This window comes from Diadema setosum, chromosome 18 (assembly GCF_964275005.1).
Source record: "Diadema setosum chromosome 18, eeDiaSeto1, whole genome shotgun sequence".
Taxonomy (NCBI): Eukaryota; Metazoa; Echinodermata; class Echinoidea; order Diadematoida; family Diadematidae; genus Diadema; species Diadema setosum.
The window spans coordinates 7,092,887-7,118,607 of record NC_092702.1 but is presented as its reverse complement, the minus strand read 5'-3'; the positions used below and the strand labels follow the sequence as shown (position 1 = coordinate 7,118,607).

The window sequence follows — 25,721 nt, the reverse complement described above, 5'->3', positions numbered from 1 at the left end:
TCTAATCAAAACACACTCAAAATGCACTAGTGGTTGTGTGGGTCTTGCAGGGGCGGCGCAGCCGTGGGGGCCGTGGGGGCCCGGGCCCCCACACTTTTTGTGCACCATACAAAGGAATACATAAGGTGCCATCACTTTGGGCCCCCACACTTTTTTCAACCCGGAAGTACGTAAGAGGCACTACAATGGGAGGGGAGAGAATGAGCTGAGGACTTTTTTTTTTCTCTTCAGCTGAAGAAACCCGGAAGTGGACGGGTAGAGATGAGCTGAGGACCTTTTTTTTTTTTTTTTTTTTGCTTGTTAGCTCACGAAACCCGGAAGTGGGCCCCCACACTTTTGAAAACAGTGCGCCGGCCCTGTCTTGTCTAATTGTGACTGTCAGTGTAGACACCGGTGTATAATGCTATGGTGATGTTTCGCAATGATCGAGTGAATTTGCGAATCGCTCAAAACAGAAAATTAAAAAAATAAACAAATATGGCCCAAAGATGGCTATAATACGATTAGAGTGAGCATTTTCAGTAGTTTGGAACACATTATTTTTTGGAAATTCCTACATCGCCTTCATAACCACATTTCGTTTTTGATTTCTGCTGTAGGCCTATATGTTTACCCCATATAGAGTACTGTTAGAAACAGATTTCAATGTTTGATGGTTCGATAATTTCTCCAAAAACGCCCTTCGTATTTTTATTCATCATCATATTTTCATACGATTTCATCTCACCCCCCCCCCCCGTATTACCTTTCTTATTCCGACCAAGTGCATTTTTGTTAAGTACAGGTGAGGAAACACGTCATCAATAAGCAGACCATCGCGAGATGAAAAGTGCGAGCGCCACCAAGAGGCAGGAGACAGACAGGGCGGAGGCAGCAGCTGTTCAAAGAGAGAGAGAGAGAGAGAGAGAGACCATGATAGTAAAGGAATAAAGATATCAGCATCGATTTTTAGAGTCATTAAATTGACATACGGCAAACAAGACAATGCCAATATAACACGAGCCAACTCAAACAGTCTCATGTAAGGTCCAATCTCCTCTACTGGCATGTTCCCATAGAATATGATAGCTTCTCATTGTGTGATATATAATAACCGTTTAAGAAAGGAATTTGCCCTGTACCACCAGGAGATGATTATTACGAGAGAAAATGTCAGCCTCATATCATCTGACGAACTCCCATTTACAGTCAGTATATACGCCTAACCCTAAACTCAGCATGTACATATATTTTGAATTGTATTGGAGTAGGCTGTTGTTTTCCTCCTTCTATCATAAACTCGTTACGATACTCCAAACCTGTTACAGTATATCATTTCATTTCATTTCATTTACTTTACTTTTCATTTCCAACAAAATGATTAACAACCATAAAACGCAACATAACTATACGAATACAATATATTTCAAATATTTACATCTGTAAGTGATTGTTTGATAAAGGTAATAGAACTGAAACTAAATCATATGGAATTAAATTAGCTTGTATTATAAAGAGGCGGTTGGAAATGGGGGGGGGGACTGAAAAAAAAAGTTTAGCTTGTACAAATTGCAGTCCTATCAGAAAAAAAAAACAGTCTAAGCAAACAAAACAGTCAATTCTGCGGCAAGATAATTGGCTGGAAACGTGCAGAAAATTATAGAGAACGCAGTTGATTGGGTGCGCTATGATGATAATGATGACAGTAACACGGACTAGCTCTTGCCTGATGGGCGCGTTTCAATCTGTAATTTAAAGGGGCATTCCAGACGATTTTCATAATTTCACATCATGTAGCACATAAATCAACAACTCCATGTATAGATTTGTGGAATTTATTGTGGTCCTTGAGCAGAGAAATCAATACTCTGAAAAAGCCAAAACAAATTACACTAAACAAAGATGATGACATACACCCTCACATATTTCAGAAATGTAGCAATGTAATTCCATTACAATATCACACAAGAAACAAGAAAAAGAAAAGATGGCGATAACGAAGTTAACTTACAGTCGCATGTAATGGTGTCACACTGAGTGTCCGTGCTGCCTTCGGTCGACAACATCCATTCTGCGTCGTCGTGCGGTTCGACACGGACGCAAACCTTGGTGAACTCTTCGCAGGTGACGTCTTCCAGGTTAAGGGTCACGTTCAGCATCGCGAAGTCGAACGTTTCTCCTGTAGCGAGTCCCTCTGTTACATAAGACTCAGGAACTTCTGCTTCGATGGGAGCTATATCACGTGACAGAAAAAGAGCACACACATACAAAAAACACACACAAAAAACCCCGAAAGAATAGTAGTGCTGAAGTGAAATTGATGGATGTCTTCTAAAGATTACATTAGACAAAATTTAACTTTAGTGTTAGTGTAACTATTGTAGGAAATGCCAAAGATGACCTGTGTAATAATAAGTGTTGGGGAAAGGCAAATTATCGTCCTGATAATTATCTACATTACACGTAAAGTAAGGTAATATCTTTATGCACTATTTAAATAGGTTCAATGGTATTTTTCTTAATTTCTGATACCTTCTGCTTTACTTCATCCTCAGTTCATTTGCAATGTAAACGGTGAAGTAACAAAAACACAGCCTGTAACGAATGCCCTGTAAAATTGTGCTTTTGCATAATCAATCGTCATTAATTTAGCTTTATTGAAAATAGATGTCCTTAAAGAGGTTTAAACTCCCTTTGCGATATGAGTACATTTCTGTCACATAGAGAAAATTCATTACTCATGTCGTCATTATGTATGGCCTAAAATATTGTACATCCCATCATTCATCATGAAATATAAATCAATACCCCGTTTAGATTAGAAGGGAGCTTTATTAGCTCTTTTGGTAACCCTTATCATGGCAAGCCCTATTATGTTAATGACACTAAATACATTGATGTTTGCTAGATACTTTTGGCCAATTTGTCTCCATTGTTTGAACCTGACGACCGCATTGCATTATGGATGACAGTCTAAAGTCTGCCCAATTACCCCCTCAGCGATGCTAATGTGACTCCATTTCAAAGTAAGTCAATGTTTAAGGGGCACATGAAACATATTCCATATTTTTTTTTTTTCACGAGTGATATAGACAAACCAAATTGATATCAGAGTTTTCTCTGACCAACACTAGTCTCCGAGCATGTGCTCTCTTATCACACCCTGAAGTAATAAAGCACATTGAATGTTGACAAAGTACAGTCTCGGGTCCAAAGGATTTACCGCATTTGTTCGCGTGTTTGCGTCTGTCGGTGTACTTGAATGTGTGCATTTTCGCGCGTGTGCGTTTGTCAACATGCAAAAGATTGTTGAACTTCAACGCCAACCCCCTCTACAGCTGCCAGTTTTATGCGTATCCTTGTCTAAACACACGTCTGTTTGAGCTAAATGAAAGACAGTGCTAGCTAGAATTCGACTGATATAAATTGACATTTTAATTTATATCAATATCTAATCAGTTGCGCTGCACACAACTCTTTGTCTCCTTATAAGATATTGAAAAGTGGATAAACGCTTTCCTTGCACAGTAGTCAAACGATATCAACTGAGATCAATTTTTGAAGGAAATTGCAATAATAAACCATCAGGGGAACTTTGGGTTTGATCCTTGACAAGCATGCAGAAAAAAGACAACCTATGGAGGTTTGCGGTTTGCATTCGTAATTCATCTACATCAAATATAATGATTGATGTATAAACCTCAAATAAGTGCTATGTTATGATCTCTCTATGACTGCGACAGATTTCTAATTTGCATGCGACATGATGATTGATGCGGCGCCCCGTGATTTGTTTAACCAATTATTTGTGTAATACTTCTCTTTTTCCGGTAACCGAAGCCTCGTTGAAGGCATTTCTTCAACTGATTTCAATAACACTGTACATAGAACAATGGAGGTGTCGTGTTGCGGTATAACTGGCGTATTTCATCGCATCATAAAAGCAGATAAAAACATAGCACACTGCCACGATAATCTTTCGTTTATCATATCTATAAAAGAGAGACGGCAAAACTTTCCCGCCTGCCGTCATGTCTGAACTCTCTGCGTGCTACACATTAATCCCGTATTCTAGGTTTTGTGTGCGAAATTTGTGCACAGTTTACTCATTGGCACATGCAAGGGTTAAAAGTATACAGATGGAGTTTCTGCCATCAGTTATTCACAAGAGCTAGCAATCTGTAACCTCTCCGAGATTTCCTCCCTATAGTAATCAGTCATAGTGGTAATTACTCTTTTTGATTGGTGCAATTAACGGGAAGATTTATTGCTATAAGACACAATTAAAGGGCTGAAAGAAAATCAATATCTGAGGGGCCTGTTTCATAAAGATTGATTGAGACTCTTGATCTTACGATTTGATACGATTCAAAAAATTATGCTTGATCTGCTATTAAATTTGTGTTTTTAATCAAACGTATTCATCTTTATGAAACAGACTTACGGTCAGGATTGATCTTATGCTTGATCCGCTGAATTACGCTCAATAAATCTAGCGTAAGATCAATCGTAAATCTTTATGGAACAGGTCCGCTTTTCTCTCATCCGTATTGTATCATTTAGTGCTAAAATAACTTCACGATGTTTGTAAGACCATGTCGGAAAGGATAATATTTCTGGCCAGAATGAACAACTTAAATTTTATTTTGGCTCTTCTCAAGGACCCTGTCGTTATACCCCGGCATTAAAACTAAGAGTATGTAATGACACTATGAGTAATGATGCAAGTACTGGTCAAGATTTGGATTTACGGTCTTCAAATTGGGAGTCTAACGCCCTATCCATCATACCACAGTGCGCGTAAGTTTGCTTGTTTGTGTGTGCATTTGGATTCATTTTACGCGGCTATTAAAGGAAGCCCCTTAATGCCTATAGGCAAGCCACCACAGGACCGACGGCCTTTGGTCCCTCTCCGAAGGACCAGGCAATGACAATAGCGTGTAGCGTGCCTTGCCTTGAGGTCTAACCGCCAGGAAGGACTCGAACCAATGACCTCACTATCAAGAGTTTTTGGTCTTATCCTCTAGGCCACCACGGCTCAGTACATAAAAATGCCAGTATAGATGCGTGGTTCGCTTTTCGCTCAATGTCACGTATTGCACGACGATGATGTACGTTATCACGTTTTGAGTGATCCTGTATTACAAGCTTAGCTTTTTAGTGGACCATTCTTTTTTCCATACTTGATTGAATTATCCAACTATATGTGATTGTTTTTTGCATGCTTTATATCATGTTATATTTTGTTTCACTTCACATATTATATTTTGTTTCACTTCTTGTGTGATGGAAAAATAAACTGAATTGAACTGAACTGACTTTCAGTCGACCTCTCGTCGTACTTACTGGCCAGCTCCGTGACGTCATCGTCGGCTGCGAAGACGAGAAACTTCCAGTTGCTGTCCCCATCGACGATGGTTCCGTTCACTACCGATACTGTCACCGATGACGTCACAAGGGCCCCGCCTCCGACCGTTATTTTCTTGTCGTCGGGGTACGTCACAGTTGAACCAGTTACTTCTAAGATAACTGTGTGTTTGAGAAGAGAGAAATATCATTAATGTTAATAATCATGATTATGATTACAATAATTTTCATGATTTTATAATCATAAAAATAAAGATGTTAATAATTGTTGATATTATTGTTAATCAGTTAAAAGAAAAATATTACGTAATGCAGTGAGATTCATATGCCTATTCTTGACATTATACGAATAGATTATGTATACAGTATTTGTACATATTATATAGAATTTTCTTCTTCTTTAGTGTTGTTTAAATAAAGAACAATGTGAAACTTGTTACGTAGATTAATTTTTGCTCGATGTAACAGTAAATATTCTTCTTGTCGTGTACTATTTTAAGCTGCATTAGTGAACGGGTGATAGGGACTTTTAAATGCTTTGGACTAATGAAACACGCGATGCATGGCATAATATTCTTTCCTAAATTAAGTGCAATTCTGTTTTATTGGAGCTGAAGGCCGAGGCAAAATGCTACCTGCCTTTGGGCTGATACTCATGCATTTAATGTGCACATAATGTAGTACCTACATGTTTTGTGCATTCAGAATCATTTATATCATGCCCATACACGTGCAGACATGTATGATTATGTATGTTTGTTTATATATATATATATATATATATATATATATATATATATATATATATATATATATATTATAGATTATGTATGTTTGCTCATATATATATATATATATATGTGTGTGTGTGTGTGTGTGTGTGTGTGCGCGTGTGTGTGCACGCGCGCTCGTGTGAATTTAAAGAGACACACAAACACACGCACATGATACAAACAAAATGGACACGTCACTTCTGAGTATGTGTCACAAGTTTGGGAGCGTTACAAGAAAGTTGCAATCAATGATTGCAAATCCCCCAAATCAATTGCAAATCTCGCAATTGATTGCTACTCGACTTTCTTGCAACACCCACTTTTCGTTTTGTTTATCTATTGGCAGTTATTTTATTGTATTCTTTATTTATTTGGTGGGGGAGGAGGGGGACCGACCGCCATTATTCCATATAAGAAATATCAGATTTTCACTGCAGGGTTAATAAGACATACCTTGAGTACATGCATACATACACCAATACCTACCCATTTACATTAGCCATACATACATACACACATATCATACACTTACATAAGCACACACGCGCACGCGCGCGCGCACACACACACACACATAGCATACACACGTATAGACACACCCACATGTATGTGCACACACATTCACACACCAACACAGAGTACACAATGCCACATCAACGACGCCATCCCCCAAAATAGCCCGAGACTGAGCCAGCTGTTTCCATTATTGATTGTAAAAGCTTGTTCTGCTGGGTGTAAGGGTTGGCATATTAATCACGCGTGACAGATGAGAAAACAACAGACCTTCCATCATAATCTTCAATTTCTAATGTTGTTGGGGACTAACATTTAGTGGTAGTGAAGCTGTTTAAACGGTCATCGCATTCCTCAAAACATCGCATTAAAAAAGCGTCGTAGAAAACTAAACATTCTAAACTTTTTGATACTATGCTGTCATTATTATCTGATTGAAAGTCTTGAGGTGAAACATTGTTCTCAATCCGCAGAAACTGCCAATTTTTGCTCTAAAATTGACACATAATATTATGCACATTAAAGGACAAGTTCACCTTCATTAACATAAGGATTAAGAGAATGCAGCAACATTAGTAGAACACATCAGTGAAAGTTTGAGGAAAATTGGACAATCGATGCAAAAGTTATGAATTTTTAAAACTTTTGTGTTGGAACCGCTGGATGAGGGGACTACTAAGGCTCGTGATGTCATATGAGTACAACAGTATAAAGAAAATGTAAAGGAAATTCAACATATTTTCACTTTTTTCGCCTAGTAAAAGAGCACTTGACTTGCCTCTTTCTAAAGGCAATGGGAATAATATTACCCATAACATATGTCAGTAACGAGTCAAGGAATGTGTACTTTTTTCAAAAGATGAAATTTTGTGAAATTCTCTTTATATTTTCCTTATATTGTTGTACGCATGTGACATCATACACTGCAGTAGTCTTCTCATCCAGCGGTGACTGCACAAAAACTTCAAAAATTCATAACTTTTGAACGGATTGTCCGATTTTCCTCAAACTTTCAATGATGTGTTCCACTAATATTGCTACATTCTCTCAATCCTTATGTTCATGAAGGTGAACTTGTCCTTTAATATTGTGATATAACGCTGTGAAAACACGATTAAGTTGGGTAACGATGAAAATGTGCAATGCTAATCGAATGTACTCAAACAGTATCGCAATCTCAGAGCATGTTTGAATATGGTTGATAGGTATAGATGTTTCATAGTTGATTACAAATTGAGCCATAGCCGTATCCGTCGATGAATAATAAAATGATTCGAGTTGTGAAAAAAATTGATTTCTGATGAAAATCTGCAGAAAAAAAAATGTTTTAGACTGGCACGTATAATAATTGATATGAAAAATTAAACCGGTGGCTTATTTTAATGTTAAAAAATGAATTGAACATAAGTTTTGAGAATTGAAAAAATATGTGAAGCATGCACTTTCTTTCTGGGTGGAAAATGAAGTTAGAGCGTTCAAAGTCAGATAAAGATGAAAGTGATGATTAAATTATTTTTTATCAAACATGTAAGAGGAAGATCTCTTTACATGAGATCACCTCTAAAGATGTCTACTTTCCATTTGTGAAGAAAATAAGTGATCATTTATCGGCGAAAAAAAAATAAAGAATTTATATTTTCGTGAGCATTCCTGAAAAAAGAAGAAGATATAAAATCTATCTTCAGTAGACCTAGAAGCACTTTGAGTTCTACTGTGAGGGATTTTCAATTAAGATTACTGCATGGAATGATGTATCTTCATCCACACAAACTTAAGCTTGTCAATGATTCATCCCTTCCTTATGTCATAAAGAGGAAAAGACTAAATGAAACAAAGCTTATACAATTGAATTTGTTAGGAACGTATGGGAAAGGTGGAGTATTTTCTATTGTGGTGATTTGGAAAATTTATGCTGGGAAGAGATTCAAGTTACAATTGATTTACCAGATTAAGGAAACGTTCGATAAGCTTATCATGTATCAGTACTGGTGAGAAATTCTTCTTCTTGTTTCTTTCTTTCTTTCTTTCTTTCTTTAGTGAGAGAAAGGAATACACGGCCAGTTGAACTTTTGATTAAAGGCCATAGAACAAGACATGACTGACTAAAAAAGTTAACGATTTGAAATAATTCGTTGTTGCTTCATTAGAAAAAAAAGTAGCAAAACTGAATAGAAATTTGTTAGTTTTATATTTTTCTATATTAATGTCGCGATGAGTGATGTGACTGCTGGGTATGTAGAAATATGTGCATGAAGAAATATGGAATGTAACGTTCAGACAGGTTTTGGGTGCTGATGACATGATTTTTATTCTACTTAGTATGTATGAAATGATTTGTAACAAGTAAACCACATTGTGTATTTTCAGAGGCTGTCATAAAAATAAGGAATCCGCTTAGGATGGCGGTCTTCTGCATTTTTTCCTAATAATTTAATTGAATAACTAACTAACCATCCATTTGTTCATATACAATCACAATTTACTTATAACCATTATGTTTTATGATTGGTATGTATGCATGGTTATACAAACATTTACTTTTTGTCCATTTTATGGTTAATCGGTTGGATACTTGTTTGTTACGTTATATTTACTTTGTGAAAGTGTAGAGATCGAAAAAATAAAATGAAGAATTACTTTTTTGACTATTACACGGTGTTGTATTATATGCTATAATGAAAAGTAAAAAGAGGGAAACGATATATATATATATTTTTTGAAGTTTGAACAGCTATCGTGAAGTGTCCCTACTACTCATCCGTGCTGAAAAGTATAGGCTTCTGGCATTTCTCTTTGGAAAACTTCAGTATCTGCCTAACTAGTTTACGCGAGTGAGTGTGTGCGTGTGGGGGGGGGGAGGGAAAATGTAAGGCAAGTTGAGAATGGGGGAGTGGGAGGTGGGATGAATAGTGCTTCTAACATTGAAATTTAATTGCAAATTACGCAGAATGAATATGTGCCAATATGCATTCATATTCCGAATATTGAAACAATTGTACTTACCTTCATCCAACACAACTATTATGTTTATTGTAAATAGAAAAAAAAAAATAAACAAACAAATAGGTATGAAGATACTCATTACATTTATCACTATACAGTTTATGATATATGTTTTTATGTCCTTCCTTTTCTTTCGTCCTTCTCTCTCTCTCTCTCTCTGTATGAAGATATATATATATATATATATATATATATATATATATATATATAAATATATATTGGATTTGTATGAAAACAAGACATTATTGTTACAAAGGGATCGCTGCGTCCAGTTGACAGTTATTTCATCGTAGTATATGCCTTGCTTCAAAAGATTTAAAGGGATGGTATAATTTTGGTTGATATGCACGGGGCTTCAGGTTTCCAACTTTTTTATGAAATAGTGAGAAACCTCTTATGAAATATGAAAAAGCAAACATTTCTAGGAGGATTTCAAAGTATATTCAATAAAAATAGGTTTTGAAATGGCTGAGATATCCAAAAACAAAGAGATCCTAATGAAAGATGGGACCCACCTTTTATTAGGACCACTTTGTTTTAGTTTGTTTTCATACATCTTAGCCATTTCGAAACCGATTTCGATCGATTAAACTTTGAAATCCCCTTAGAATTGTACGCTCTTCATTATTTCAAAAGTGATTTCTAATTATCTCGCAAAAAGTAAAAATCTGAATCCCCCATGTCAATCAAAATTATACCATCCCTTTAAGCTTTCATTTCTGTGACCGCTGTAATATGACTTGTCAACTTTGATGAAAACTACAATGTTGAAATTTCAGGTTTGATCCTTCCATTGCTATCTTGATTTCTATCTTTTTGAACGAAGATAAAACTCTTTCACTTTCAAGTACATTTTTGTTTTCTTTTTTCTTTTTTTTTGTGGTAAGAACAACTCCAATTTTTGTAAATCCCCTCTCGTATGAGTCGCCTGCACTTATTCAATACTTATAAACTTGTGGTTCAAATTCATTTTGAAGATTGTTATGACTCCCACATGAGCTCCCTCGTGGAGACTTGGTATATTTAAAATTCTTGTTTATACCTCTATAAAATTTATAATGTTTGTTTTATGTTAAGTGCTGTCTTGGGCAAATTATTTGTATAGGGCCCCATTTTCTCTCTCTTCTTTCTTTCTTTAAATCAACAACAACATACATTTTTGCATCATTACAAATGCAATTCGCAGGTGCCAGCAAAAGGAAAGTACATAAGATATATCGCAGCGCTATCTATCATCTTGATCTGATTACCGTGACTGCAATTGTGAGTGTTTGCATGAACTTTACCTGAGTTACAGACGTAGTGTTTAATCTGATGTTTATGGGGGTTGGCAAATATATTTCTAGGAGGAACCGAAGGCTGGCTAGCAAATAATGTTTCTCGAAGGAACCAAGAGAAGCGCGTTCGCTTCTCGTCGTCAACGGATACGGACAACAAATCATAAACCTCTCATCGAAAAATCAACATTGACATCATCTTATTATTGTGACTGACCCCACCCCAGAAGTGGGTTATACTGATTGACAGTGACTTGAAAGAATTACACCTGTTGATTCCAAGTAAACCGAAGGAAGATCTCGCTCTCTCTCCCATGTAATATATATACATGATATATGATATATGATATATATATATATATATATATATATATATATATATATATATATATATACATATATATACATGTATATATCTCCCTCTCTTTCTCCCTCTCATTCTCTTGTCCCTATTCCCTTTTCTGTCTTTTTTTTTTTACTCCGTCAGAGATATATTATCTTTCAATACATAGACGATCAACAGACAGATGGATATTCAGACAGACTGATCAATATATTGATCAATATGTCGCTGTTTATAAATAAACAAGTAGAGAGATAGATGGATGAATAAATATACGAAGAGATAGACGGAAAAAGAGAGTGTGCTCTTAATGAGATATGAGTCCTTGCTCCGCTTCAAATTGCAATCGTCAATCGTTTTTGGTGGTGTATGTCATGTCCAACTGATATCCGAACCTCTACGTCAGCAAATACATAATTGAATAACTGAGCCTTCAAAACATCGACTGGCGGTGATTGAGGAGTATTCGTTTGAGAGAGGAGAACTTAACATAGGGGCCCTGAGGTGAAAATCTTTTCTAGATGCAGGGAAAGAGGGTTGAGACTGGCGGTGTTGACATCAGATACAAGTGTGACAATTAAATTCGGCGGGGATTTAGGTTGTATGCGTGTGCACATCAGAGAATTTTTGCAAAAAGGTTTCTTATGATGCTTTCTTCCTTTTTCAAACAAGGTGTCAAATTATGTTTTCTTTTTCTTTTTGGAGGGGGATGAAAGTGGTCAATACCTACAATCATGATATGGCTTCTTTTTGTGTTAAGTTAGATTACTAAAAAAAGTTTCAGACAATGCTTTACACCTCCTTTGAGGACCTTTTATTTGTTTTATCAAATGATACACACATGTATAGAGTGGATTTCCATTAATCAATTGTACATTACTAAATGTACAGTAGTAGTACTAATACATTCGTTGGGACTTAATGAGCAGTACATAAAGTGTATTAGATAATCGGTGGTCTTTGGTAATTTTACCATGTTGATGGGCAAACCTGATCACCGTAACAACACAACACTCTTTAGTAATTCATTCATGACAAAGCGTGCCGTTGTTAAATAATTCCTCGCATGCAAAATGGACCTGCGATATAGCTCGATTTTTGGATTGAAATATAGATACGTGTTTTCTCAGCCAGTAGAAATATATACTTTGCTGGATAATATCCTTATCTGTGACCAAATTGCCCGAGCCCTTACTTTCGTGCAAAACTGTCTTCACAAGGAAAAAATTAATGCTGATATTTTTCTTCTGGCACGTCGAACTTTTTGTTCTCATTTCCTCTTTTACTTTTTTTCTTTCCCTTCATGTCGTCTCATAATTCCTTATCTCTTTCCTATTTTTCCTACCAAATTATCACAATCATCTTGTTATGAAATATCACCCTTTTCCACAGCTCTGTCTATGATTAAACTGCTTAGAAATAAACCCCTAAATTGGCGAGTCCAATGCCCGACACCATTTGGGCAAAACGGCAGCACAAAGAGGTGAACCGCGAACTCTTTGAGCACAGAAGAGGTTAAAACGCCCCGATATGAAATAAGGTGTAGACAAATATAAAAACATTCGCGTTATTGACCGTTGCTACAGCAACAGCAAATGTCGATGCGACAAGGATGTTTATTCTTTCCCTCTTACAAGCATTGAGTGACGTTTTAGACCAGTTGGCAAGCTCCTTCAGACACACAACACAGAAACACTCCACCATGAAAAAAGGGCGGAAATAACTCGTATGGTAGCCAAGAGAGCATTCGAATCCACGAAGAGATAGATACATATGGCGAAGAAGACTGAGCAGAAGAGAAGGATGGAGGAGGAGGAGGAGGAAATTATGAAGAAGAAAAAAAGGAAAAGAATTAGAACGAAAAGAAGGAAAAGGAGAAAACGATGATGACAATAACGCACACAAAAACATGAAATTAAAACCGAAAATCCCCTTTTTTTCTCTATAGCCGCTGGATTAACAGAGAAGGACAACGCATACACGTGTGCCATTATACACAACAGCACTGCAGTACAGTCCGGCCAGCGTTCCATGACTGAAATAATAACATAATAGTCATAGCATCGTTCATTCAATCCAGTGCAGGATTAAATGAGATTTTAACAAAATGAAAATTACAAGGATACAATGTCCATCTCGCTATTCAAGGGGGGGGGGGGGAATCCAACAACAATGGGAGCGTATATGCTATTCCTGAAATTTCGCATTTCTATAACATGTGGTGTCTGTGCTGTCGCCAATCTTCCTTTCCAGATTAGGGAATACCAAACTGCTATGTCTTTATCGCTCAATCCATCTTATCCTTTATCATTTTAAAGGTAGTTATTTAAATTTTTATAACTCTTTTTTGTTTACTAAATAAGATTATATAAAATAATATATGTATATATATATATATATATTGTTTTCAATTCCTAATGGATCTTTCAAATAAAATCACATAATACTCTATGTTACTTTCATTTATTGTTTACTACTACTACTACCACTACCTCTAAATTACCACTAAAACGGTTCTAGTTCCACTACCATACTACTCGCGACTTACCCTCTTCCGTTGTCATGACTACGGTTGGGATTTCCGTTCCCGGTGTTCCTGGTGTTTCTGTGGTTCCTGGCGCTTCCGTTGCTGTCGTTGCATCCGGGTCACTCGTTGCTCCTGGATCTTCCGTCGCTTCCGGATCTTCTGTTGCTCCCGGTGTTCCCGGTGTTCCCGGTGTTCCCGTTTCTCCGCCACTGGTGGCAGCAGCATCCGTGCTCCCTGCTTCTGGAGTCCCGGTAGTTCCCGTACCAGTTTCATCCGTTCCTGTGGTACTGTCGGCGTCAGTCGTTGACGTGGCAGGATCGCCCATGTTTGAGCCTGTTGTTGGATTGACCGTACTTTGTCCATCTATATGGTGTGAAGAGGCAGTTACCAATTTTATTATTCAGCCCAAGACTGTTTCAGTAATTCATTCATATTTCATCATTTTTTTTTCATTTTCAGCAGAAACAAATAAATATTTTACCGAAATTGAATACATATCAGTTACATCCCAATGCATATCATACAATGTAAAAGATATAGAATATTGTAAGTTTATAGAATATTGTAAGTATGGCGGATAGGTAGAATGTGATGAAATGACATGAAATGAAACGACATTATAACCCATTAAAATAATTGTTTGACATGAGCAAATCTGACATTACAGCACGCTGAATTTAGGTATACCCAATAGTGACATACGGTTTGATTGACAATACAGAGGCCTGAGGTCTGTGCGGAGTCATGCCATCATCCCTAGTCTCGGCCTTGTAAAATAAAGTGCCATCCTCAGACGATCGTTTGCCAAGTTGTAGTGCTTACTTATATCAAATCATGTAGACCATCGACCTATATACCACTTGCCCACCTTCTCAGTTTAATGCTGGGACAAATCGAAAGATAGGTAATTGGAGGTGAAAATTTCGTGCTTTATACAGTTCCTGTAGCAGTTCCAAACGTGTTGACTACTATGATTACATTGATCATACATTATAGGATATTCCTAGCTTATTATCATATCATATCATATCATATCATATCATATCATATCATATATTATCATATCAAATCATATCATATCATATCATAATCATATCATATGACAGTATATCATGTCATGTAATACGATATGTCATATCACAATCTATAACAGTGCTTAAAGGTAGAAAAGGTAGATAAGGTGGAATGTGCGAATAGAGAGTGTAAAAATACCTGGTGTAACTGTATTTGAAGGTGCAGTAGCTATAGTAAGTGAAACATAAAAACGATCAATTAACGAAGCGAAAAACATAATGGTATAATTATTTGTTATGCCTTGCTGCTGTTTTTGCAAATATTTGCTGTAAAATCAAGAAAAAATACACATAATAAAAGACGCAAAACAAACTACGAAAATGACAGATATAGCATAAATGCACAAAACGCTACTAACATTAATAGGCAATTCTAATTGGAGAATTATAAAGCCTTCCAAACAAAACCAATAATTGGGAATGCATCCTACTGTATGAATTCTTTGTTAACAAATTCGTTGTTTGCTATAATTGACTGCTTCGTGGTGGGTATCATAATTCTTTCGTGTGATAGTTTAATAAAAAAAGAGAATGTGGTAATTGGAGAGGGATAACATTAATATCACTTCCAAGAATAACATTTGGTAGAGTGCTAAGTGATAAGGAATGGAGTGAATAACATATTGAGGGATGAACAAGCTGGATTCAGAAGAGAGGGAAATATAGGTAAGCAGAAAGTTACATTTCGTTACATAATCGAGCAAGTTGCAGAATGACAGTTTACTTTATAACATGTTACAATTTTGGACTTGGAGATGGCGTTTGACTAAGAACATCTAGAGAGCCAAAGGAAAAGGGGCCATCCCACCAGCCCGACATCAGTTCGACATTGAATTGCAGCCCACGACATTCGACATGCAGCCCACGAGTTCGACATTGAAAAAAAGCTCCGTGAGTCATACGGCCCGAGCTCGACACTTATACGCAGAAAGGCCCACTACTCGACAATAGCCAAATACGGCCCATGAGTCTGACCCTAGACAAACAAGGCTCACGAATCCGAAACTATAGGCCAAAAAGGCTCAAGAGACCGACACTGCGAACATAAGCCCATACAGTTTAGTAATGTCGGACTCGTGAGCCTTCTTTGCCCAGTGTCGGACTCGTGAGTCTTGTTGGCCTAGTGACGGACGCATGGGTCTGCTCGTGGGCCTATTTTAATTGATGCCGAGCTCATGGGTCTTGTTCAGTTAGTGTACAGCTGGTGGGCTGTATGACTCGTGGGCTATATTACTCGTGGGCTGTGTAAGTCGTGGCCTCTATGACTCGTTGCAGTCCGACTCGTGATGTGCACCCGTGGAAAATAATGGCAAGCTATTGAATTCCACCAAAAAATAGCCAAATAATATATATTTTGTATGAAGACAGTGAATGTAGACTACACTGTATTAGAAAAACGAGAGGATTCTAAATGGCTCAAGGTGAAAACAGGAGCTTGAAGCAAGGTGACGTCCTTGTCTAGTTTTATCTTTCTGATCGTGGCGGACTGGATTACTAAGAATACTACAAAAATAAATAACACAGGGATCTGGTGGAAATTTATGCCAAAATAAGAAGATTTCGAATTTGCCGATGACTTTGCATTCTCTCATCAAACATTCAACATATAATGCAGTTAAATGTATCGGAACTAAATGATTTTGCAGCTAAAATTGGGCTCAACTGAGGTACATAATCAAGAAAACGGAAGTCTACTGAAAATAAACAATATATCCAACAGTTTCGACAGGCAGAATAGTCGTAGATTGTTGGAAGATCAGATTGCTTAAAGAAGCGCCAAAGTAGCAAACAAGGCAGAGGAGGAGATGATCATTTAACAGCGGTATAATAATGATAATAATAATAATAATAATTATAAAGGGAAATGCGAAATGCCCTTTATCACTCAGTCTGAGTGCTCAAAGGGCATGAAAGAAATTCAAGATCAATTGTGTCTTTCATCAAGCTCAAGAAAATGGATTTCTTTGAAATTTGCTCTAAACACCAAGGGAAGACTATTCAAATCACTTGCAATAACAGTCCTGCCATACGGATATGAGACAAGAAAAATAACGAAAGTGATAACAAGAAGTTGGACATATTTGAAGTCATGTGTTTGAGAATATTCTTAAGTCAGATGGCCATAGTACTTGTGACATATCCAATGATGACGCACTTTAGAAAACCTACATGGCAAGGATCAGTGATGAAGTCAAAGGCAGGAGATGGAAATGGATGACTGACATTCACAGCATGACAGCCCTCACATGGTTACCAGAAGGTAGAAGAAAAGTAAAGGGCGCCCTAAGAAAACATGAAGACGAACGAAAGAGAAGGAAAGGAAGTCAATGGAATGGACATCATGGAGCAAATCAAAGCCAATTTTTAAAGACAGGGTGCACTGGAAAAAGAACGTTGCAGCCTTATCATGGACCACGGGGCCCAAAGGGGATAGGTGTGGTGTATAAGAAACAAGGATCGAAAGAAGATCTATGTGATATTATGTATTTGAACATCTGAAATACAAAGAGTGGTAGGTATACCTCCTGCACCTGTGGTCATAGGTTCGGTGACTATGCGGTAATAGAAGCACAAACATGCACATACAAAGAGAAAATGAATCAATAAAAGAAACGAAAATTGACGGTCGTTAAATCATTTTCTGTAATAGCCTTTCTTACCCACTGCTCTTTGGCCAGGAGCTATAGGACTTTTTTTTTCTTTTTTTTAAGGAGCTATAAGACTTCGTTTTTTGTTTTTTGTTTTTTACTGTGAAGTATACTGCCAAGGGAAAAAAATCACCCAACAACAATAAAAAAATCCACAAAGCAAATCAAAATAAACATTATAAAATGAAAACAAAAAGTAAACAAAAAACCCCCACCAAATTCAAACATCCATATATTTTATAGTCTACGAGTATTTTGTACAGAATATCAACGATTTTCAAACCTTGCGGATATTTCAGGAAATACAAAACAAAGCATGACACATAGCCAACAAAACAGATTGACAGCTACAAGACGAAAAAAAAAATGCATTTTTGCAAAATAATACCCAAGATTGCATTTAGGAAAAGAATCAAGATAAACAGACAAAACAATAACACTTGTTGCATTTTATCTTATTTATCCCGTTGCAGTTTAAACACATATAACATGAGAGCAAGTGGACAGATTTTACGGCAAAAATTTTCAAGATACAATCAATTCTAATAAGAAAATATTTGATGTTACATACCTGTCGAATCTTCTGTTGTACCTCCTGTTGTGCCCATTGAAAAAAAAGGATATAGACTTAAAAAATCAACGATTGACAAAACCCACGCAAATAATTACGCAAAGGAGTATTTTCGTAAATAGGCTGTATTTCTCACGGCGTTTTGACCAGTTATTTTTACAAGCATAAATTTTGCTTAAAATGTTACCATAAGATTCCATGTGGGTAAACGAGAAAAGCTAAACAGCCTGTGATCGTTCGGCAGAGGTTATTGATCAATGTTCAAATATCAGTTTACGAAACTGACGATTATAAATGCACTCCTATTAACAGAACAAAACAGTACGACACAAAGCAAAAATAAACAAGGGTACAGCAGAGAAAGGAAACGTATAGAAGAACGTAAAACATTTTGGATTTTCTTTTAACCATTCATACGTCCAACAAAATGTGAAAGTAGAATCAAATTTATTATTCTCTGGGCAATGTAATTTGACAGCCTATCGGACAAGAATCATGTAGAAAAACCTGGAATTAATTTTGTACCTACTTCATTTATAATATATAAAAATTTCATTAATTTAAAGTTCATGCAAATCTCACATTATTCAACGCTTTTTGTTATATTCTTCATACAAAACGTTTATGCAGTAGATTGCTGCCCATTACTAGGTACAATTTGTTTCGAAAGCTAACTATTAAAATCAGACTACAGCTTAAGGTGGTGGTCTGCAGTGTTTGCCAACGAAAGCATTTTGTATCTTTTCACTCTTTAAAAAAAAAAAAAAAACATCACAATTATATGTGTCTTATAAATGTGCCCTATATCAACATGGACTTATCTGTACTTGTTTGTTCGTTAAAACTAAGTGTCAACATTTGCATTTTTTTTTTTGTATACAAACTGAGATGAAATTAAATTCGACTGTATGATGATCAGATGCATTGAGAATGATGTTACATTAAAAATCGATTTTCAAAAAGGAAAGAGAATGATCCGTACCCACTGTGGTCATATCATTGGCATCTAGTGAACAAAAGCAAAACGAAAATTAAACAACGGAGGATGAAATATTCTGAACAAAATGTTGATATCAGTAAACCCTTTTCTTATAGACGATTTATTCAGGTATGATAAATTCTAGATAAATGTTACTGTAAACCAAGCCTACCGCGAAACGCTGAAAACATTTAAAAGAGCTGAGTAGAAAATGTGGATGGCCTGTAATATAAGTCGGCCTGCACACCTGAAACTGAAAACTAAAAACAACAACAATAAAATCACACTAAAACAAACGCGAACGAAAGACAAAAAGAATGATACAACAACAAATGATTATTATTCTTAGCATTTTGAATGTTTTTATGCAATGAATAAACGCCAAAATAGATTTCTGATTTTCATCTTTTATTCTTTTCAAACAAAATAAAAATTTGTCTTTGAATGTCAGTTGAAAAAAAAAACATGAAGGAAGCTTTAATTCATTTATAATAGTATTCTCGAAAACAAAGCTGCATTATGTTTGGAAAATAAAACCACAGATTATAGTATCTGTTGTCACACACAGCAGTTGTGGCTGAATCGGAGCTAGTGATCAAAATAATGTATAATAGAATAGCTGATATGGATTGACTTGGCACAAAAAAGGGGGCGGGTGATTTATTTATAAAATACAATTTTCATTTTGATACTTTTTTTTTTCCATAGAGGGGTTTTAGTCATATATGATAAGATCATTATACAGGTTAAAGGGGATGGCTAGTAACTGATCAGTGGGAATCAGTGGGAATGCTGGGGGTGATTGTTCCAATCCTTGTGGGATTCATTTAAGATTACAATATATATCTATTGTTGTGTGAAAATTATACGCTTCAGATTGGTCTCATATTCAAGTAATGTGCGGTTTAATGTTTTTTAGGTTAGCATGCCTGTACAGTGTCGGGGCGATCGTTAACAGCCCGACACTGTACAGTCATGCTAACCTGGAAACATTGAACTGCACATTACTTGAATATGGGACCAATCTGAAGCAAATCGGCTTGCCAAATTTGTTAAAATGAAAGGAATTAAGGCAAGAAAATAAAATGAAAAACTAATAAAGAAATGAACAGTCATCAATTATTATTTTGACAATTATGTTTTGAGAATACACACAAAGTTGAACTTGATTTATTATTGTCATTTTTTCGCTATTGTTTCTTTTTCCATCGACAACGTGTTCGATGTGGTTTGTTCGAATTCTAGTGGTCTTTCAAAATGAAGTCACGTTTAAAGTTCTCTCTTGTAAAAAAAAAAAGGAAAGAAAAAAAAGACTGACCAGTATTTGACGTCATTTGTGTTGTTGCGGCGCCGTCGGCTAGTGACCAAACACAGAAACAAATAGCCATCACAGACAAACGAACAGACAAAATAATCATATACTGCAACACACACATACGTAAACGCATTAAAGCAATGGACGTGAATGGAAACCAACAATACATATAGCAGTATCTGAATACTCTTCTCGTACATTACTTGAATATGGGACCAATCTAAAGCAAATCGGCTTGCCAAATTTGTTAAAATGAAAGGAATTACGGCAAGAAAATAAAATGAAAAACTAATAAAGAAATGAACAGTCATCAATTATTATTTTGACAATTATGTTTTGAGAATACACACAAAGTTGAACTTGATTTATTATTGTCATTTTTTCGCTATTGTTTCTTTTTCCATCGACAACGTGTTCGATGTGGTTTGTTCGAATTCTAGTGGTCTTTCAAAATGAAGTCACGTTTAAAGTTCTCTCTTGTAAAAAAAAAGGAAAGAAAAAAAAAGACTGACCAGTATTTGACGTCATTTGTGTTGTTGCAGCGCCGTCGGCTAGTGACCAAACACAGAAACAAATAGCCATCACAGACAAACGAACAGACAAAATAATCATATACTGCAACACACACATACGTAAACGCATTAAAGCAATGGACGTGAATGGAAACCAACAATACATATAGCAGTATCTGAATACTCTTCTCGTACATTACTTGAATATGGGACCAATCTGAAGCAAATCGGCTTGCCAAATTTGTTAAAATGAAAGGAATTACGGCAAGAAAATAAAATGAAAAACTAATAAAGAAATTAACAGTCATCAATTATTATTTTGACAATTATGTTTTGAGAACACACACAAAGTTGAACTTGATTTATTATTGTCATTTTTGCGCTATTGTTTCTTTTTCCATCGACAACGTGTTCGATGTGGTTTGTTCGAATTCTAGTGGTCTTTCAAAATGAAGTCACGTTTAAAGTTCTCTCTTGTAAAAAAAAAGGAAAGAAAAAAAAAGACTGACCAGTATTTGACGTCATTTGTGTTGTTGCGGCGCCGTCGGCTAGTGACCAAACACAGAAACAAATAGCCATCACAGACAAACGAACAGACAAAATAATCATATACTGCAACACACACATACGTAAACGCATTGAAGCAATGGACGTGAATGGAAACCAACAATACATATAGCAGTATTTGAATACTCTTCTCGTACGATGTAGAGAAAAATAAAAATGGACCCTGAAAATCCGTGGAATTTCTCCTTTGTAAAAAGTGTGAACGCAAATCGATACTAATTGCGTAGAATTCATGGGAAGAGCCATACTAAGCACATTATTTGGTAAAAGTCTGCAGAATAAATTTACACTGAAATCTATGTTTGGAAATAACAACTTATTCACTGTTCAGTAATACGTACTTGTCGCCATGATGGTAACGGTGTCGGTAGCTAATGACAGAAAACACAAAATTGAAGACGAATTAGGCGAAATAAACCCACATTCACAACAATATCATATGAAACATCAATGTAGATTGCAAGAGAACACATATACTATTCGGAAAAGAAATACAAATTGTAGTTATCTTTTCTGACAAGTTTGTTTCTTTTTTTTTTTTACTGAGAGAGATAGGAATCATTAAATCAAAATTTGCTGGGTGAAACAAAAAAAAAAAAAGAAATGAAAAGAAGTTGAAATACACATCGCAATAAAACGACAAAAATGTAAAACAACCTTTCGCAGCTGGGACTGATTAAGATGGAATTTATAGTTTTAAAATTTCATACTGATAACGATGGTGATGATAAAGATAACAAGTGTGCACTTGTAGCGCACACCTACTACAGAAAAGATATGTGCATCGTCGCAACATGGCATAAGCATATCATCAGCGTGAAAAAAATTCACGTATAGAAGATTGCCGAAAGAAATTTGTTTATAGAAATGTTTGAAACTGCTATTGAATGACTCAATGATATCCATTCCGTCTAATGGCATGTCGGAGATTATTCCAAAGCATCAAACTGTTCAACAAACAGAAATGCTTGGGCATCAAGTATTTCACCCGTTTCAATGCACCTGATTACGTTCTCATAATGGACACTACATTAAATTTGAAATGTGTTTTTTTTTTCATGTATGCGAGTGTGTGTGCTATGGTCAAAATTTGTCACAACTCCTCCCAAATTTACCATGACGTTCAAAAAGGTTTGATACATTGAACGCTTTGTACGCGAGTTTTTGTTACACAAGCAATAACCAGTTCCTCAATATTTCATCTTTAATGAAAATCAACCGTCTTCATGAATAGTGTCACGGCGTCACTGAAACAAATCACGATGGATGTCGTAGCCTCATTATTTAGATCATGACCCTTTCTTGTCCAGTTACTTTGGACAACGTGTATAATTCTAAGGGGTTTTCTGTACCCATCGGTACTGAAAGCACACTGAGCAGTGCTGAGGGTTAGTTCGGTTTGAGGCTAAATACGTGAATGAGCAAGTCTTATGCAATTAATGCCAGCAGCCAAAATCATACTTTATGAATAACTACGAAGAGCGACTATGAAACATTTACTGCTACATTCAATTTTTCCACCTGCATCATGGTCAGATGTTATCTTCAATATTTCAAATACTTGCAAATATTCGCAAGTATTCGAAAGTGCAGTCCATGAGTGAATTTAGTTCCAAAGCTATATATCTGCAGTAAAATTAATGCAATGAGAGTGTGTGAGGGAGGGTGGGGGGGGGGTGGAGGTTAGAACGATCAGGTTCTTTGTTTTTCTATTGCTATGACTGCCAGGTATGACTGTAAAAGTCTTGATATGCTACACATAATTTATCCTTCTATTAGATTTTCATTAGGCCACCGGATCCATTAGATTTCCACAGGAAGGCGTGTTCACTGTATTCCACCGACATTACAGATTAAAAAAAAAAAGAGTTCCGAGACAGGCACAATTCTACACCAAATACTAGTCAATGCTAGTAGGCCTACGATACAACCTTTTTATGTACAGTTATCATAAGAACTATGACCTCTTTGAAGGGTCACTATCTTTTTATGTACACTTATCATAAGAACTATGACCTCTTTGAAGGGCCACTATGTTAAAAAAAAAAATCTCTCTTCGCTCGCACAATTAATGTCAAACTTGACCAGTAGCGATTTGCAACACCACGTTTGACTAGAAGTATCTAAACCAAGTACAAATCTTGAATGCAGTTAAATCTCTTCAGGTATTATCGGTCCTTGTAATCGAAATTATGATCAGCAGTCATCTTAAAGCATCAAAACGAATTAAAGCTATCGTATATTTTGCCAAGTGAGAAATTAATCGCTCTTCACAAACAAGCCGAGTTCAGCTGCCTGACGGCGCCCCATATATGGACACCCCTTGCCTGCGCTGCAGCGATGGTAGCTAGCTTATGAAGGACTAATTCATTCCAATTCGATCTACCGACTCACTAATACTCACTTGCGGAAAAAACAACAGGCAGCACTGCAAATATCAGTAGCAAGACCCTAAAGAGCTCCATTTTTTCGCTTTGTTCTAAATTCCTCCCGCGTATAGACAGTTCCTGATAGATATTAATCCAACTGAAAAACTCTTGGAGTTTCTTGCTTGGCAGGTTGGCGTGGCAGATTCCAAAGACCAGATATAGCTACAATCAACCGATCACGATGATCGCTCTATGTTCAAGCAAAGAAATATCGGATCGTGACACGAAATCAATGCTCCACATTAAGCGGAGTGTTCCCATAGCAACAATCATTGCGGAGCTGCATATATGGCATTGGTTCGAAAGGGGTTCCCCCCCCCCTTTCTGATAAGCACTATTTTTTTTTTTCATAGATCGAGAGATATGTTGACTAAGCCTTGGCGTGCGTATTCTATTTGTTGTTGTTTTTTTTTCTTTTTCGTCGACATTGGACTTGATCAAATTTGTTCAAATTCAGGCGGAGGGAGGCTGTCGGAGTAATGGGAACTGAGACAGGCGTGTAAGACAGCATATTTGAGCTGAGGTCCTCGCATCACCGTGGTGATAACGTGGCGACTACGAGGGGTCTTACACGCTTGGTCCCCCTAATTAGGTTTGTTTCGATCAAAATAATTATCATGCAGCCAACTCTGACGGGTAATTTTCATTCTCAGCTATGCAAGATGAGATTCACATTAACATGAACTTCACTATTTAGTTTTGGCAGTGTTTTTTTTTTCTTTCTGTCTCTCTTATTTTCTTTCTTTTTCGTAAATATGAAAACAATTATAGTAGGATGGCGAGGAATAGTGCAACAACTAGCAGGCATCGACAAAACAAATGCGTTACTCTTTTTAGTATAGTATTTGTGATATGAGAAAGGAGCTTAGCTTGTGTATAATCATACATGTTTTCTTAAGTAAATTGAAACTCGGGAAAGTGAGCAAGTGGGATACCTGCAGGTTTTTACTAAAAACACAGTGAATTAATGTGTACCTGAACGTTTATCAGCTGAACAAAATGCAATGAAAACTGTAAAATCACGAAAATATAAGGGAGAGTATTTTGTCAAAGGAAGAGAAAGATATAATCTTTTCAAAAATGATCACAGGGGGAGGAGAAGGTTGGCAGACGTAGGCAACAGTTTACAGAGCGGGTACAGTTGTGTTTGGCATTTCTCTTTTTCACATGCTTTCATTATGTCATTAGAGAGTTATACAAATGTGACATTGAGTCATGCTTTACCAATACACATGTTCATGGATAATTTAAAAAAAAAAAAAAAAAAGATCGGGCGAGAACGCTGCAGGGATGAATCAATTTGTGTGCTCGTGCATTAGAGGCATTCCAAAACAGGACATTTTTCAAATTGAACCTTTCAGATTGCTGCGTCGCAATCACAGGATATCACCTTGAATAAATGAGGTGTACGATGAACACAGAGATGTTATACGCAAAAGTCGACAATGATGATTAAAAAGGGAACGATATTTTTTTTCTCATTTCCGGATTACTCTCAATTTTAACGAAATTGATGATGGTGGTGGTGGTGGTGATGATGATGATGATGATGTTGATGATAAGGAGGAGGAGGACGACGACAAGGAAGAAGAAGAAGAAGTGGAGGAGGAGGAAGGGGGAAGGGGGAAAGAGGTGACGAATAACATAGGAATTGAAAGGAGGGAGGGAATGTTTAAGCGGCCAGGAAATAGGGCATGAGGAATGGAGGGTGAAAAAAAGAAAGGTGAGGTTATGGGACGAGAGGAGGAATTGGGGGAGGGTGAGAGAATGGGAAGGAAAGTGAGATCGGGAATCAGACTTTCTACGTACGGGAAAGGAAAGGGGTGTAAGAGAATAGGGAAAGGC

The 25,721-nt window shown here is 36.5% G+C and overlaps 1 protein-coding gene across 1 annotated transcript; it reads right to left on the bottom strand.

Annotated features, from left to right (window-relative positions):
* Window positions 1–757: 757 nt before the first annotated feature.
* On the bottom strand, window positions 758–21,798 carry LOC140241958 (uncharacterized). The gene is made up of 7 exons (XM_072321703.1): window positions 21,789–21,798; window positions 14,995–15,024; window positions 13,804–14,115; window positions 9,636–9,650; window positions 5,326–5,508; window positions 1,991–2,212; window positions 758–877 (listed from the first exon to the last, which is right to left on the bottom strand). The coding sequence occupies exons 1-7, from the start codon at window positions 21,796–21,798 to the stop codon at window positions 801–803; spliced, it is 849 nt and encodes a 282-aa protein (XP_072177804.1). The 3' UTR covers window positions 758–800.
* Between the last annotated feature and the right edge of the window lie 3,923 nt (window positions 21,799–25,721).

What these genes read in the sequence shown, in the direction of transcription:
- LOC140241958 (XM_072321703.1), bottom strand. An exon ending in TGACGTCACGGAGCTGGCCA is followed by an intron (nt 2,213 to 5,325) that starts GTAAGTACGACG and finishes CACGTGATATAG; the next exon opens with CTCCCATCGAAGCAGAAGTT. An exon ending in TGACACCATTACATGCGACT is followed by an intron (nt 878 to 1,990) that starts GTAAGTTAACTT and finishes CTCTTTGAACAG; the next exon opens with CTGCTGCCTCCGCCCTGTCT.